Below are 16,780 nucleotides of genomic sequence, written 5' to 3'. Positions count from 1 at the left end.
TTGGGGGTTACAAGTTCTGTTTTGTTTAACATGTTTCTGAAGTGTTTAAACAATCATAATTATGTTTAAACTCATTGTTGTAAAAAACACTGACACTGATGCTTTTCATCTTAATCCTTCTTTTTATAAAAACGGTTACAATTTAAAAGGCTAAAAAAATTATAAGTTAGAATGTTATTCTAAGGAGAAAAAGGAAACACCTAATGATTCCAACTATCCAGTCATCTTCAGGCTGATAATTTTTATATAATACATGTGTTTTGCTACTTTTTGTTCTTAGGTGTTTGGGGTAAAATTAAGTACTAAACTTCTACTTGTTAGAAAGGCATACATAATAATAATAATAATAATAATAAATTATAAAGAAGTTTAATTCCATCATCATCGCAGTTAATTTGAATTACAATGTGGTTACAATTGTACAACTATAAGAATTACATACTGTTAATCAATCAATGAGGGACTGGGTTACAATAAGTTTCATATCAAAATTACAAATAAATTAAATAAATACATGCATGCCTTAACAGAAATTTCATCAATTTGGTAGTCTTCTATCCATTGATGTAGTTTGATCAAAGCTCTTTTTAGGTCAACAAACTTAAATTTCTCTTAGCTAGCAGCAAAAATAAGTCACTGTAATGCACATGTACACAAAAAATGATAGCCTAAAACTAACCTTGCTGTCACAATATTCTTTAAACTGGAAATGTCTAAGGTAGAGTGGCAAGGCATCAGCAGGAGGGTGGTTTGAGCAGAAGAGAACTTCATCTATAGTTACTAGATCTGACAAAAGAGGTTAAACGTTATTAAAATGCTGAAAATTGAAACAATTGAAATTCAACAATAACTTATCAAACAATATTATCATTATTTTTATGAAATCAATATGATCCTTTGGCATGAAGTAAGTTTCATACAATTAATATTTTAAGGTTGGCAAATGAATGTAACAGCACATTATTTTAAGATGCAAGTTTGCATTTCATGGTAGACAGGGTTTTACAAATAAAAAATGTTTCACTGGTATATACAACTACAGGTATCAACCAAAAAATAATAATTTATACTTATAGCTCAAAATTAATCATTTCTTGTCTCATGATTGAGTAGCACAGGTGTTGATTGCAACATTTTGACCACTATAAAGTTAGCTGGGCTATATCTGTACTTCCAAAATAAACTACAGTTACAGTATTAACAACTGTAGTACTGTACTCACCTTCTAATAGAGACACATATTCAGTCAACCACTTGTTGTAGAAAACTAGATCTTTTCCCTTCACCAGCTGACATAAAAAGGGGTTCAGAAATTATTTTAGTAAAAGTTTGGAAAATGAGGACTTATGTAACTGTACCTAACATATAAAGGTTCCTTGTTTTGCAGGCGGAGCAGTCCATGTTGAATCCAGCTTTTATTCAGTTCTAACAGCGACATGATGAGACACTGATTTCTCAACTCCTTTTAATTTAAAAACGTCATACATGCCTGTCACATTTTCATTACAATTGCCAGTCATAATTTATACTATATCAATAAATTACATGTAGATGTAAGAAAAAAAATAACGTACAGCTAGACCTATAGCAGTAGCTAGCATGCACATATGAACTCAAAGGGAATTATAATTCTGTTAATTCATGTTGAGTATCCTCTGATACATGTAAACTAGCATCTCATCTACTATAAGGGAGAGTAGAAATGATCTTGATTACCTTAAATATGGGATATCATGTGATAAATTCAAGGAGAAAAGTTAAATATACAGGCCCCAGTTGTTCAAAGAGCAGATAACTTTATCTAGTGGATAGGTTGCCATCAAGTAGAGCACATGTCAAGGCTCGAAATAATTTCCGGAGAGTCTCCGGAAACGATGACCGGCCAAATTCATTTTAGCCTGGTCACGTATCGTTTCTGGCCAGTCAAATTAATAACAAATGACCCTTAAAACAGGGGCCCATGAAGCAAAACTGGCATTGCTTAGAAGCACTTTAAAGCATTCATTGTCACCAATAAAAATAAATTACAGCGGCGAAATGAAAATAAGCTTATGTGTATTAAAATAAACTAGCTAATAAATTAACTAATAAAAGTGAAAATATTTTTTTAATTTTGTGACTGGAAGTGCGTGAACCCCGGGCCGTTTACCATTTGACAACAAAAACTGAAATTTTCGGTTGGCAGTTCAAATGGTTCAGGCCATTCCACTGGAATGTTTCCAGAAAAGATGAAATGCTCAGATGTATTCCTCTTTTCCCATTCCAGACTGAAATGACCGGAAAATTCCGTACCATTTGTTAAAATCATACTCGGCCCGGTCCATTCTCGCACGCTTTTCAGTTGTAAACGGCATGGTGATGCACTCCTTGTGAAGCAATATTTTTCACAACTACTGAGTATCTGAATCATGACTACAGAGTTAAGTAAACAATCAATTTGAACCATTCTTAATTTTGAGGGGCCAAACTCTTGGAGGTGTAGAATTGTAGCAGAATCGTGTTCAACAACTGTGCTGCCATTTTGTTTCATTATTTTTCGTGAGCCGCAGGGGACTCGGGCCAGAGAAACCGCTTAAACTGGAAAAACCGTACCATATGAAGCGTTCTATTCCAACCAGATTTTTTGTGCAAATGGTAAACGCGCCCGATGTCTGTTTCAATGCGCGAATTGTAAACAACGGTTCTAGTTGTATTTCACTCAGGATTTCAGATCAAAGTTCCGCAATTCACAGGGACTCACTAGATACTGAACTGAAACAACTGAACAGCATGGAAATTTTAATTTAATTCATCTTCAATATGATCGAATGTGACCGGTCAACATGACCGGCAAGACGAAAGGTTGACCGGTCAACTCCCCAATCATTCCAGACATTGTCCGTTGACCGGCCGTTATTTCAAGCCCTGCATGTACTTCAACCAAATCTTTTGGAAAGTTTTCCACACAATCCCATGATTCAAATATTAGACTGACCCTAAATCCACTCGATACACAAATTGTAGAGCTACATGTACAGGGAAATTCTCACTCACATTAAATTTTATCTGCCACATATGGCTGTACCAACCTATCCAGTGGATAAAATTATCTTCTCTTTGAAAAACTATGGGCCTGTATTCGTATTCAGGTTTACTGACAATGTCGGTTAATGCTGGGATGGGATACCAGTTCATTACATGATACCCAGGAGGTACATGATTGTATAGCTAGTTACCCATGCTGGTTGTTCAGTGATGAACCACAGTGGCATATTCTATCCACCTGGGGGGGGGGGGGGGGGGGCTGTAGCAAGTAATTCTCCTAGTCACATCATGCCCAGAATACAAGTACATGTACTGTGATGGACTAGCATCCCATCCAGGTTGAGTACAGTGTGGCAATACTCCAATTAGCTGCTGTCTAATAGGTGCCTGGTGGCCTGGGGCACACATGAAAATGCTCTGTGCACCTAAATATTTTGCAGCAGCTAACACTTCATATGCTGGGCTCCTAATTTCTCAGCTTTTGGCCTTGTGGGCTCCAAGAATTCTTTTTTGGCAACAGCCTTGAATACATGTGCAATACCCCAGTAAGTCACTTCGTAAGGAAAAAAAATTACCATATATTCATCAATAGATCAGGGTTCAGGAGCCCTTATGAAACCCCATTGAGTACACCCTGCAGCGCAGGAGGGCTCACTATGCCTGAAGTTGTACAATTTAAGGCAACTGTACTCCTGAGCTTTCATTAGACCAAGTGCTTGTTTCTTAATTAAACCATTAATACCTGTATGTAAATTAATATTAAAATACTGTAATTACAATAATTTTTAGAAAAGGGTGAGAATATCTATGGACATAGTCATTGTAAGGTTCATTGTATAGTTACACAAAATCCCCCCCCCCCCTCCTCAGGGGTTTCATTAAGTTTTGAAGTAGGGGGGCACCTATAGGAGAGTAGCTGGGCAGAAAATTACACTTAAAGTGAATTTCTTTATGTTCAGTTGGAAAGTAGGCAGGTACTGACTCTTGTGTATCCTGGTACTGGTACCCAGGTCCAGCCTTCTAATGAGAACTGCCTCCTCCCCCCTACAAATTCCAATTTAGCTTCATATACATTTCTTTAATTTTTTGGGGTCTCAGAGACCCCCTCAACTCCTCCACTCCCACCCCCTTCAGGAATTTCCAATCCCCTCTGTGGGGGATGGTGGTATGGATATTTTCTGGAAGTACACAATTCAGCTTTATATCTTTAGCCTTCTAGACCCCTTCACCCCACTAGAATTTCAAATCACCTCAATACCTTCCTTAAAAAAGTTGGGAAATGGGAGAAGGTGAACTACAGCTTTATGCATTCTCACTCTTACCTGCAACAAAGAAAGGATGGCGGATATGGATTTCTCGTGTAGTGGTGAGCAGTTGGCATCAGCAAGAACACAAAGAATTCTGGACAAGATCCATGACGCAAATACTGCCCCCAAAAAATCAAAACACATCACATATAAGCTGTTACAAATACATGTAATAATTATCGATCTGAAATAGCCCCTAGACAATACTAACTAAACATTTGAAGGAACTGATCAATAATTGGCCACTTTGAGGTTGAGCAGGGGACTGGGTCAAGTTTCAAATTTGATCCGGTTTATAATTATTATGAAACACCATTGTATGACTAGTTGTTTAATCAATTTTGGTACTTTTAGTTGAATATCAACCAAGTTATGGACCTTGAAACTATGGCGTATGATCACCGCCCAAATTCATGACATCATTTAAATTTTCAACCGGAACACTTGAATTTTACAGCTGCAATCAAAACTTTACACTCTTCTTTTAGATCGCACATCATTGGAAAACGTTTTTGCACTCGTCTTTTTGGCTTTTTAACTCAACTTTTGTATTTGACCTTGCTCGCTGTATATTTTCAACTCGCTTGTCAAATTACATAGTCAAACCATGCAATTTTCAACTCGACGCCATAAATTACACTGCTACTTTTCATTAGTTTTGATGTCTGAACTAGTACTCTACATTTGACTGATATGTGAACTTTGCATTTGATATTCACTCGGCGCACTGGCAAGTTCGGTGTTTGGTTTAATTCACAGTGTGTATGGGAAGACCATTTGTTTTCAATGATACGACACCGTGTTTGAATAAAGAAGATGATGATGATGAGGAGGATGACGATGATGATGATTAAATGGCCTTCAAATGTTTATTTTTGACCTGGGGCCTGTTGCTGTTTCTGCTCTCAAAGGCGGAACACTTTAAAGGAGAGTATAAAGCCTAATAGGAATTTCCAGAGGATAGGGGGGGGGGGGGGGTGAGAGCAGAAACAGCAACAGGCCCCGGGTCAAAAATAAACATTTGAAGGCCATTTAATTATCATCATCGTGTTTGGAGAGAAAGGGGTGCTTAGAAAAAAATCCCTTGCATGGGGGAGGGGGCTATGAACAACAGACCATTTCTGATATCTTGAAATTCTAACTTGGCTACAAGGCTTGGGGAAATAAAACAACAGATTGAAATAACAACTGTTGAGGTTCAGAGATGGATAATTAATTTCTTTTGTTTTGTTCCACCCAAGCCTAATAGCCAAGCTAGAATTTCAATATATCGAAAATGGTCTATTTCCAGAACTAGACAATGTGTTGTCCAGTCTGTGGGCAATAGAACTAATTTGGAAATTTAGAAGAACTGAGAATTCAAGAGGACAAATCACATATCTAAGTTACACCCGTCTTTTAACAAAGCCATTACTGAACAATAAATTCTGAAATAACAAGCCCAACTTTATTCAGTAGCTTTACAACTACAGTTATTACAATGCACTTACCCTTGACTGGTTCACAGATCTTGTTACCCTGCGCAGGACTAGTCCCATGGGACATGCTCGGCACAGAATGAAGAGCCTCATGAACAACCCGTGGCTCCACTTCCACAAAGCACTCTGGGAATGTATCAAGGCAGTGATGCAGGAACTGCCAAATCATCTCGGAATGAGGCGTGCCCCCTGTCTTTCTTGACAACTGAACAGCAACTGCACACAGAAGGACAGAAAAAGACACAAAAATAACAATAATTGACTGTTTGTATTTGAAATCAGATGGTAAACTTGGCCTCCATCCTCAATCGTTACCTCGAAATAATATTATTCTAGAAAGTAACACATGCATACTTAGAAAAAGGAAAACCAAGTGCTCCTATCAGGAGTCGAACCTAAGACCTTTCGGTTACTAGTTCAGATGCTCTACCACTGAGCTACAGGTCAGGCTCGTGGGAGCTAAGGCTATTAAACTAGGTTCATGGGACAAATATCCTGCATACTGCTAGGATTTCAAGGTCGAATGGGTGATACAGTATATGAAATAAATGTGATGGTATATTTGGTGAATGAATGAGAATGATCCCAATCAGGTCAGTCCCATGAACCTAGAGCACTCGGATTTCCTTTTTCTGAGCATGCCTGTGTCACTTTCTAGAATATTTAATACATCATTCTCATTCATTCACCAGGCTGAAAATATACCATCGCATTTATTTCATAGATTTTTTATAATAGTTATTATTGTTTCAACTGATTACAATTTTGTGAACAATCAAGCAAGTTAAGCAAACCTGATGAGAAAGAACAACTTGAAAAAACTAACCACTTAAGGATCATGGTGCCTCCTATTAATACCAAAGTATTTTTGCACAATGTATGACTATGTGGGAAAAGCAGATCTTAACAAAGGCTATTGGAATCCAAAAAGAAAGCTTGGGGTTAAATAACCATGGCTTTTTTTTTTCCAGATTCCACGATATGTGGCTTTTTTTTTCCAAATTGAGACTTTCACTTAATGAAATCTCTGAAAAATGCAGTTACTGTACCCCCAATTTCCTTTTCAAATTTCAAGAGCCCTTTCTAAGATCTGCTTTTCCTGCATACTCATAACCCCTGCAAAAATATATTTTAATTAAGAGCCACCATCATTATGAAATCAGAGTGCTGACAGACTATCCTGAGATATGCAGAATGCACAGTAGCAAATGGAGTCCCCCGTCCTTAAAACGGCTAACATCAGCAGTCCATAGGCTTCATTTAGGGGTATGAATATGCAGCGTCATCTCAGAGAGAGAGGCTTAGAATTATTTGGAATTTTCTGGTTGATCGAACAAAATCTCTTTCAAATACATGTACAAGAAGTACCATCAAATGATTGCAAAGCACTCCAAGAAATTTTATACAGTCACACAACACTGTAAATTTAACATTGGAGACACTGCCCAACAAACTTTAGAATGTTGGCAGTAGGCAGTAGTTCACAATTTGGCTCCTTCAGGGTGGGGTGGGGGCTTCATGTACAGCGAATCACTCCACACTGTAAAATCTCAAAGTTCCCATGCTTAAAGTTAGGAAGAAAAACTAATGAACATTTGACAATGACATCATTAATTAAAAGCAACTGCCTGATCTCGCTGTGTTAACCTGTTTTAAACTGTTTTGTTGTCCAACCAATTTCGTAACACTAAATTCCTTCCAATAGTAGTTAGACTCCTTCCCCACCCCACCCCTCTCCTCCTCAGAACTCCCACACGATAAAGCAAATCCTCCCTGAATATAAATGCAAGCCTTTATAAAAGCCTTTGGAACGAATAAGCTATATGCGATTACAGTCAACTCTCTCTAAGGCGGACACCCTCGGTACCAGATTTACTGTCCACCTTAGAGAGGTGTCCGCCTTAGAGAGAGTTCGTAACCTGGATAGCAAAGTGCATAGGTAAAGAAAACGAGAAGATTACAACTGTAGTTGATCTACACCAAGACACGAAAAAGCGAAGGAAGACTACAAGTGACTCAACTGATTCCAGTAAATGACAGCGCAAATGAGTTGTTGTATAAATGACGGGAAAAGTGACTTTAATATTGTATTAAGACAGATTATATGGTCTGGTATATTTTATTAAAACCACTGTTATCGGATTGCTCTAATTTTTCGGAATTTTGGACCTGTTACAAAATTTCAAAAACATCCGTTGTCCGCTTTGAGAGGTTTTTTGAACCAACATGTTGGAAAATAGTGTCCGCTGTCCGCCTTAGAGAGAGTTCAGTTACAGAGAAACAAGTGGAATTCGACAGGGACTAAATTTTCTGTCCGCCTTAAAGAGGTGTTCGCCTTAGAGAAGCGTCCGCTTAGAGAGAGTTGACTGTATGCCCTTGGAAATAAATTATATTATTTTGTGTGTTCATAAACAAGTTGTTGTTCTTGAAGTTATTTTCCGCAGTTATGTTTTTTCTATTAGTGCCCAGTATTGAATTGTTTTCTTTTATTATTGCTTTTAGTCTTGTTGTCATATTAGTGCTCATGTTTGTTCTACCTGTACATGCATGTACTGTATGCAATATTGTTTTTTCAATAAAATTAATAATAAAAAAATGACCATTAAAAACTAATAAGCCCAAGGCTTAAAATCAGAATTTCTTTAAAATTAGGTGCGCTGTCCTGTGAAATGATCTACAGGTGATCACCATACACTGTACCTTGATTCTTGGTGAGAGGAATTTGTTTAAAGGCTACTACTTAGGGTGAAAAAATCTAAAATACCTTTGGTGAGAGTTTCATGTATTAATAGTGCTTGCTAGGATATTAAGCCACACATGATAGGAAAATAATACTGTCAGTCAACTGATCCGACAAGAAATACTTGATTTCAGCAAGAAAGGTGATAAGATAACTTGGCCAACATGTATAAAGACCAGATTCAAGAGCTCACGTTTTGAGCATTAGGTCCCCCAATCCCCAATAAAAAAAAATCTTTTTCCAACCTCCCCCCCCCCCCTACCATCACCACCGATACAGCTGAACTGTTTCGTTACAAACTAACACACTGATTGAATTATACTCTAAAGGCTGATTTAGACGGTACAACTTTTGCTTACGACTGTCGCATGCAATTTCTGGAGAGCGCGCTGCTCGCGTCTTGCAAAACATTGCACACAAAGTTCTCTCGTCACTCCACATTGCCTATACCTACGATTGTCATAAAAATCCTACATGTTTTCGCGACGTACACGACAGTCATAAGCGAGTTGCAGGTTTGATTTACACGAAACAATTATTTGTGTCGTAGGCCTGTCATTACATGAAGCTTTTCGCATGCGACAAAGTCGTACCATGTAAATCGCCCTTAAAAGAGTTACCTGATAGTTCTGCTACATGTAGCTTTTATGTTAGCTTTGTAGAGTGCTATGCAAAAATTCAGAATGATCATACCTCTCTTCAGAGAGTCCTCTCACCCCACCCTCCCCTCCCTACCTCAAGGTTCTTTGCTCACCTGCATCCAAATCAGTTAATATGTTGTTGATGAACTCACACAGCAGTTTTCTCATTTCCTTTGCTGACATGTAATGCTCTTGAGTGCTAAGACTGTGTAATTCAACAAACAGTTGGAAAGCAATCAGTTTGTCAAATGTTAAACTGACAAAAAAATACATGTAATGCTCATTATTATAAGCAAGGATTACAATGTAATAAACATTTGAATAGAAACAAAATTTGGTGTTCTCCTGTTATCTAACCACCTTTGATGGATTTTAACTGAAATACAGAGGTTTTATTAGAAGCCAGCAACCCGCGAATTCTGTGGCGTACTTTCTATATCAGTGCCGTCTACTATTGCCATTCTATCTCCCAATTCCGACCTGTTTTTTCCTGAAATGGCAAGCAAAGTCAATTGCCAATAAACAGTTTGTCTCATTTTTATATTTTGGAAGATTGTATGTAACACGCCAAGCATTTAAACAATGTTAAGATCAATGTGATTGACACTTACAACCTGTATCGTTATTTGCTGTTTGACACGTTAAATGGAGATCATGAACAAATGATTTGTAAGAAATCTGCCTTATCTATTGTACTCAATTTGGTTCCCAGAATGCTAGAAATAGCATTCCCTGCTTCCAGATCTCAAAATTTTCTGCACCCCACTAGGCTGGAGACTCCTTACAACCCCAATATTTTTGTCACAGCCGGCTACTCTACAACAACCATTCACCTACATGTACTTCAAATTTTATTGACACCCTTGGAAATATAAAGATAAAGAATGAGAATGATATATTATTCAGTGCATTATGATTACTAAGTTCAGATGCGCTACCACTGAGCTACAGGAGACTCGTCGGAGCTAAGGCCAATAAACCAGGTTCATGGGACAAACATCCTGAATATTGCTAGGATTGGTATAAAGAATTTGGTTGAAAATACAAAGCTGCATCCTCTTTGTTGTTGTTGTTACAAGTTGTTGCAAACTCAAATATAGTTATTGTACACCATGATCCAAATGGAAAACTCAATCGGTTTTCAAAAGAGTAGGAAAGCCCTTTCCCTCTTCTTGCAAAAAAGCAAGATTTAACCAAAGATTTACTTAAATAAACTTTGGACAACAAAGCAAAAATTAAGAATCATTAAACTGTGCTTAACTGAAATAAAATCTAGATAAAAGATCACAGAGATGTTGTTTACAAAGGGCCTATTTCCATTGGCTTGAACACTCTGAAATGGGAAAAATATGCAACCAGGTGATACAAGGTATACCCACCTGGTTGCACATTATATTACAAGCTATTGATGGCAAATGATAAAAGGTAACAGAATACTCTTTGTCAACTGTCAATATCGACCAATTTAATGATAGGGATATCGATTGGTACATGGATTGTCAACATCAATCATCTATTTCATCTATTGGATTCCCAGAGTCACTAGCCACTGGTCTAGTGTCTTGCCCGGATAGGGGGTGGGGGGGGGGGGGGGAGAATCCTCTATATGGCCTTTACAGGGACGTGCCATCGGATAAGGTATCACTTTTGGCCCCCTCTGCACTGAACAGGGTATAAAACTTCAAGCACATCTGTACCTAATCAGGGTCTGTTATTGAGTATTTAACAATCTGAAATCGAAGACATTCATGTGTATTCATTTAAAGGGTCATCAGTTAACATTTTAAAGCCAAGAAATTAGCACTATTGTTTTCAGTATCCAAATAGGGACTTTTAGAAAATAGAAAGTATTGTCCTAGGCATGCAGGAGTGGTATTTAAGGTTGTTTCTGTCCTTAACAGGGTCAGGGTTTCAAACCCCCCCCCCCCCCTACATTGTATACCCAAACATTGGGGGGGGGGGGGGGGTGTCAAGCCCCTGTGATCGCTATAAGATGCACATTCAAACAAATTAAACCTAACAAACAATTAGTTTCTGTCCAAATCCTGTGCTGATTTTCGTTGATTAAGACCCCCATACATAACTTTGGTGACTCTGTTACATTTTCATTTCAGAACCCAAGCAAATTAAGCTTAAGCTCCAATACAACGCAGTCGAGGCCTACCTTTCGATGTTTCTCCTAGCGGATAAACTCGCCAAAATTGGAGCGAGTTTCTCGCTTATCAGACTGGAACCCGCCATGAGTAGCTCCTGATCGTTGTATTAAAGGAATACCGTCCTAACTATCTTGGGGGAACGACATTACGCTACTTGGGAACTTGAAACCTTGTAAATTGCAGTCGATTTCTTGAACAACTTGTCCGCGATTCTCCCGCCATATTGTGGACTGGGTTGAACCCGCGGAAAAGATAGGACCGCAGAGCATGCAGAGGGTCTTTCGCTTTATTATAGAGCGTTTTCATTTACGTGACTACTGGCCATCTTGGTTTACTGAAACAAAAGAAAGTATTTACATAAAAATAGAGTTCAATTCCCAGAGGTTTAGTTTGGGACTCCAATTTCTTTGTTTCGGGACACCAACATGGCCGTTGTGACGTCATGTGAAAACACCATATACTAACCCTAAACGAATATTTATGCTGCCATGCTTTCTCCGCATGGTTTTAAACTGCGCAAAAACATCCCTATATTAGTAGGCACCACCCATAGGCAGCTATAGGAAATCTAGATGCAAAGAACGTATGTGCAGTAACAAAAGAAGGCACCGTTCTTAATGCATCTTATTTGTAAATTGTCAGCTTTTTCAGTGACTCCTGGAGGAATTGTTAACAATCTATAAACTACGGCACTGCGTTATGCGCAGTAAAACTATTTGTATGTACAGTATCAGAAAGCAACACAGGGCGCGTAGCGTAACCTGTGAGCCAAGCGAAACTTAAAATAGCACGTAAATAAATCAATAAAATATATATACATATATAAAAGTCATAGTCTAGATGTCTGAAAGTCTAAAACTCATACAAATAACTATTCATGGCTGGTCTATCAATCTTGGTATAATATAACATTATCATGTTACTACTTTGAAAGTTCTTGCAATGTTCAGCGTCGCCGATAAAACCGCCTTCTGCATTCTCTTCTCTCTAAGACTTGAGTAGTCTTTCGCCCAACCAGTGATCGCACACTACTTTCTGTCTCTTTCGACCCGCCTAGCACATCACTGATAATATTATACTGGTGCACCTCGCACCCTTTATATTGCTCCTTCAGTTCCCACCTCAAGGGACTATACTTCATGGTTTTCTCCTCACTCTTCTTCTCTCGATTACTAATCCATGGACAATTCATCTCTATGGTAATGACTTTCTTGCTCTCATGATTCACAACCCTCGCATCGACCCGGTTGGCTCGCACCTCCTGCATACACAGGTACATCTCACCACGCTTCTACTTATTCTGACTTGTACACCGGCTTTGGCATCACTGGCGAGTGCCATGGTGGTACTTCCTCCAGAAGATCTTGGTGACGTAGGAGCTCGTAGAACAGGACTTTTAAAGCCATGTTATGTCTGAGCAAATACTTGTTCTGAGCTATTATTATTATTATTATTATTATTATTATTATTATTATTATTATTATTATTATTATTATTATTATTATTATTTAAAAAATTATTTATTTAGTTATTTTTACAACAGGCTATACAACAAGGGCAATTAACCTGAGGTGTTCTTAAGAAGAACATAAACGCTGTAACCATTTATATGCTCAGAGCAAACATTGAATTATAATGGCATTCACCTCTTCTATTCATATTTTCAAGTCAAACAAAAATAATTGTAGCAATTCACTTAGTAGAAAAACACAGCTGAGAAGGAACAACGAACCCTGGGGATGATTGTCGGAAAGTGTCATGCAAGCCTCGGTGCTAGTGTGTTTTGATTGGCTGACGGTGCTCCTCAGCTGTTACGTCATCAACAGGTGATTGAAACACTGAAACTTCTCAAAAGATTCGCATTTTCAGTGGCAATTTACCAAAAACTTTATTCCCGGCCGTAAAATTTATTTGTGCAAAAGCGCTCCCAGCAACAAGCGAGGATCGTTCCTATTGTGGAATTAAGATTCGTGACTTTTTCAGGGTTTTCAATAATTTAAGACTCCGTGATTGAATTTACATAAGACCTCTTAAGCACCGACAATGATATTTCCCCCGACGAATGAGCTAAGGTTACAAAAACAAAGGAACAAGTATGGCCTGTATTAATTGCGCCATCAACAGTTTAAGTGACACCAAAATAGCTCACAGGAAGAACAAAGCAAGACAAACTTTTTGAAGTAAAAACGTTTTCGCTTTGCGTTTACTCGCTTCGCAATACGTTGTGGATTTTATTGAAACGGTTTAATCAACAAAAATGCCAGCAAATATGATATCTCTATAGAGACATGTTTTCCTCCAGGAGCTATTGTTTTCCTAGCCTTTTATCTTGTATAATCATTTCTCTTTACAAAACAGCCCTTTACCGACTATTATCATCAAAAAGGAAAGCGGCTGAATAGCTAATTTAAAGTTCTGCTCAATTCGACACAAGTTCGGGTTAGCTGTGGGTCCGTTTGGAGAGTATAAGGTAAGACTTGTATGGATTTATTTTTAAAGTTTGACCGTCTATAAATGTAAGAGCAGTCGTTGATACCTAATTTATAGACTTATCTTTCAACGTCTACTTGGGAAATACTTGAAATATATTCACAATGGAAGAAGGCCGTCGCATAAAAAGGTGATTTAGCTAAATCATTATGGATGTGAAAGAATCGAATTTAAAGTGTTAACGGTTAGAAAAAGTTAAATATTTCGGCACATTTCATCGTTGTTGTAGTTTACGGAACGCTTTTTTGGGGGGCTAACAAAAATAAAACCGAGGAAGCGCAGTATAGTGTATGAGTATCAAATTGGTTACTGTTCCCAGCTTGCACCTGCTCTGAAATAATTTGCCATGTAAATGACATACCCCTCACATTTGGTCTACGAATTTTTTTTATTATTATTTTCAACGTCGCTAGCTACAGATTGTTGAAAATAATTTATAGCTGTGTTGTGGTAAGCACTGAAATCATCAAATTGTCATGAAATAAATATAGGAAGCAGACATTTTCACGGCATTCAGAACTTATTTCACCTCTTATCGTTTTATATTCCGCTTCGAAATAATGAGATCAGAGTATAAAGACAGATGTTTACAAACAACTTAAATTTGATCTGTTTCGTAGATAAAGCACAGGTCAAACGGCTAGAATCACTGACAAGTCGCCGGAAGAAACTAGAGACTTGTGTTCATTTGCGCTTCTGTTTAGCCGCGCTTTTTTGTCACGGCGAATTGTCAGTAGTGGCTTGCTTCACGGCGCTTTGATCAAATTCAAACTCGCCAGAATATTGTCTCACGTTTTTCACTGTTTTCCCCCCAAACAAAAGTTGGAATATTTTGTCGGTATTTTTTTATTTGGTTTGTGGCCAGCCGGACTGCGCTGATATCACTTTTTACCAAATGCCTGTCTTTTTACAACTCTAACAACATCTACGATGAACACAGAAGGGCGTTGCACAAATTTGCAATGACTTGCGACAGCAGGACTTGGATGTCAGTGAAATTCTAACGACGTATATAAGCTGTTTAGTTCAAAATTATTACGATAAAAACTCGTCTACTAAGTAAAAATGTAAGTAAATCATTTTTGTTTCTCTGTCACGCTTCTAAGAACAAAAAAAACTTGCAGTTAAGCTTGGCTGAGTCTAAATTTTAATTACCTGTTTAGTCCAAAAGCATCTCGTTCAAAAATTACCTCGATGAATATGTTCACAGAACTCGGTTATTTCACGTTGGAATCTACCAAAAAATATCTATTCATAAACGGTCATGCTGTGATTGTTTCAGTTTCGTTGTTTAGGTGATATGACTACACTGAATCGAACTGAACTAACTGTCCAAATAGTTAAAGGGGTGTTAGAATAAGTCCATGGTTGTAGCACGGCCGAGTCTTAGAACTGACAAATTTAACATTTTTTGGCCTGCCTTGATAATCTAGATTTACCGTCCGTCACCTGAGAGATGCCGTGTTTTTTTTCCTTGATTGATAGTCAAGAAAAGCTTTTAGAAAAACTCAACAAAAAGCTGAGAAATTGGTCAAGTTTTAACTGAACTATGCAGAAAATGGCCACCAGCTAGAATTTTTAAAGATTGTCTCCCTAAAAACTCTCGGCCATAACTAATAATCTGCATGCAGCATCGCTTCGTCAACTATAAAATCGTTCAAAAATTCTCTTTTGCGAACTCAGTTTTGAAACACAAACACCTCATGGATAAAATACTTCGCAGCTAATTTTATTTGAATCGTCAAGGTAAGTTCCACATCGTCAAACGTTTTAAGCGCCTTGTAAAGGGTATACGATAAACAACATGCGTACTGAAGAAAAGGGTATGCTTGGCTCTTATTGAACGGTCGCACGCTAGGATTTCGTCAACAAACTGCAATGTTTGCGACCTTGCATATCATTAAACCACGCTATAAAGAACACAGCGGATCAGAATGTCAAAAAGCCGTTATATATTTAACAACCGTGCCAGGAGCGCGTGATGGATGATGGGATCGCCAGCAAAGCCCGTAGCGCCGAGCTGGCTATAACCGTCCAATGTCTAACATACGCGAGTGTAATAATTGGTTTATTAGGGAAAATAACACGAATATAGCTTGATCTTGCTGATTTCGTTTTCAAAGAATAACCAGAAGACGATTTAATGGCCCAAGTTCTCGGGTATGGTATAATTAACAATTATTCCACGAGCACGCTTTGGATATGAGATGATAGATAGCCAACGAGACGCGTAGCACCGAGTTGGCTATAATCATCGCATATCCAACAAGCGTGAGTGGAATAATTGTTTTATTAGACTAAAAACACTGAAGAAATATTGTTAGACCTTGCTTATTTGGCTTTGAAAGAACAACCAGAAAACAACTTAATAGTCGCTATTTCTCGGCATGGTATTATGGCTCATATGCCGTAGCTGCTCAGGACAAACAAAACCCTGGAATTGCTTTATACAATGATCCAGTTTGATCAATCAGTGGTAGCTAGCCACAGGTCCAATTCTTTGTCGTTTCCTCCTTAATCATGGTATTGCATTACCATAGTATTGTTTGAAAATTCACAGAAATGGTTGGAAACGCTCGAACAACCTTCTTGAAAAGCTCTACCGGCAAGATTATGAGAAAAAACTTGGAAAGTTGTCGCCAGTCTTCGGCGATCTTCCGATAGTGGAGTTTTTAGGGTTTCGGACACCAGTCGATCGATGGCGGTCTATGAACAAAACGTTTGTAACAAAGCAATATTTTGTTCGGTACAAACAAAATTATGCAGTCAGTAGCGAGGTGCTCGAGATACGCAATTTCGAGTTGAATACAGCTATACGAGCTAAGAAAGGAAATTCATTCTCGAAGCAGTCGTATATATATATTTTTGTTTTGCATTGTAACTAACAACTAATTCAAACGCCTTTTCCCTTTTATGTGGATTTCTAAGATTTCTAAGCATAAAT

The 16,780-nt window shown here is 38.0% G+C and overlaps 1 protein-coding gene across 2 annotated transcripts in view; it reads right to left on the bottom strand.

Annotated features, from left to right (window-relative positions):
- Positions 1 to 11,570, bottom strand: part of LOC146461481 (serine/threonine-protein kinase ATR-like) — an 83,416-nt gene extending 71,846 nt beyond the window's left edge. For both annotated transcript variants that reach the window (XM_085086915.1, XM_085086914.1), the window contains exons 1-6: positions 11,355 to 11,570; positions 9,304 to 9,395; positions 5,822 to 6,025; positions 4,347 to 4,450; positions 1,223 to 1,289; positions 680 to 786 (exon numbers count right to left, since the gene is read on the bottom strand). In XM_085086915.1, coding sequence (XP_084943041.1) covers positions 680 to 786; positions 1,223 to 1,289; positions 4,347 to 4,450; positions 5,822 to 6,025; positions 9,304 to 9,395; positions 11,355 to 11,431 — 651 coding nt within the window. In that variant the 5' untranslated portion in view covers positions 11,432 to 11,570. The remainder of the gene's footprint in view (positions 1 to 679; positions 787 to 1,222; positions 1,290 to 4,346; positions 4,451 to 5,821; positions 6,026 to 9,303; positions 9,396 to 11,354) is intronic.
- Between the last annotated feature and the right edge of the window lie 5,210 nt (positions 11,571 to 16,780).

Source organism: Pavona decussata, unplaced genomic scaffold (genome assembly GCF_977016875.1).
Source record: "Pavona decussata unplaced genomic scaffold, jaPavDecu1.1 SCAFFOLD_198, whole genome shotgun sequence".
Lineage (NCBI taxonomy): Eukaryota > Metazoa > Cnidaria > Anthozoa > Scleractinia > Agariciidae > Pavona > Pavona decussata.
Note: the sequence above shows the minus strand (reverse complement) of the source record. Positions and strands in the feature narration are given on the sequence as shown.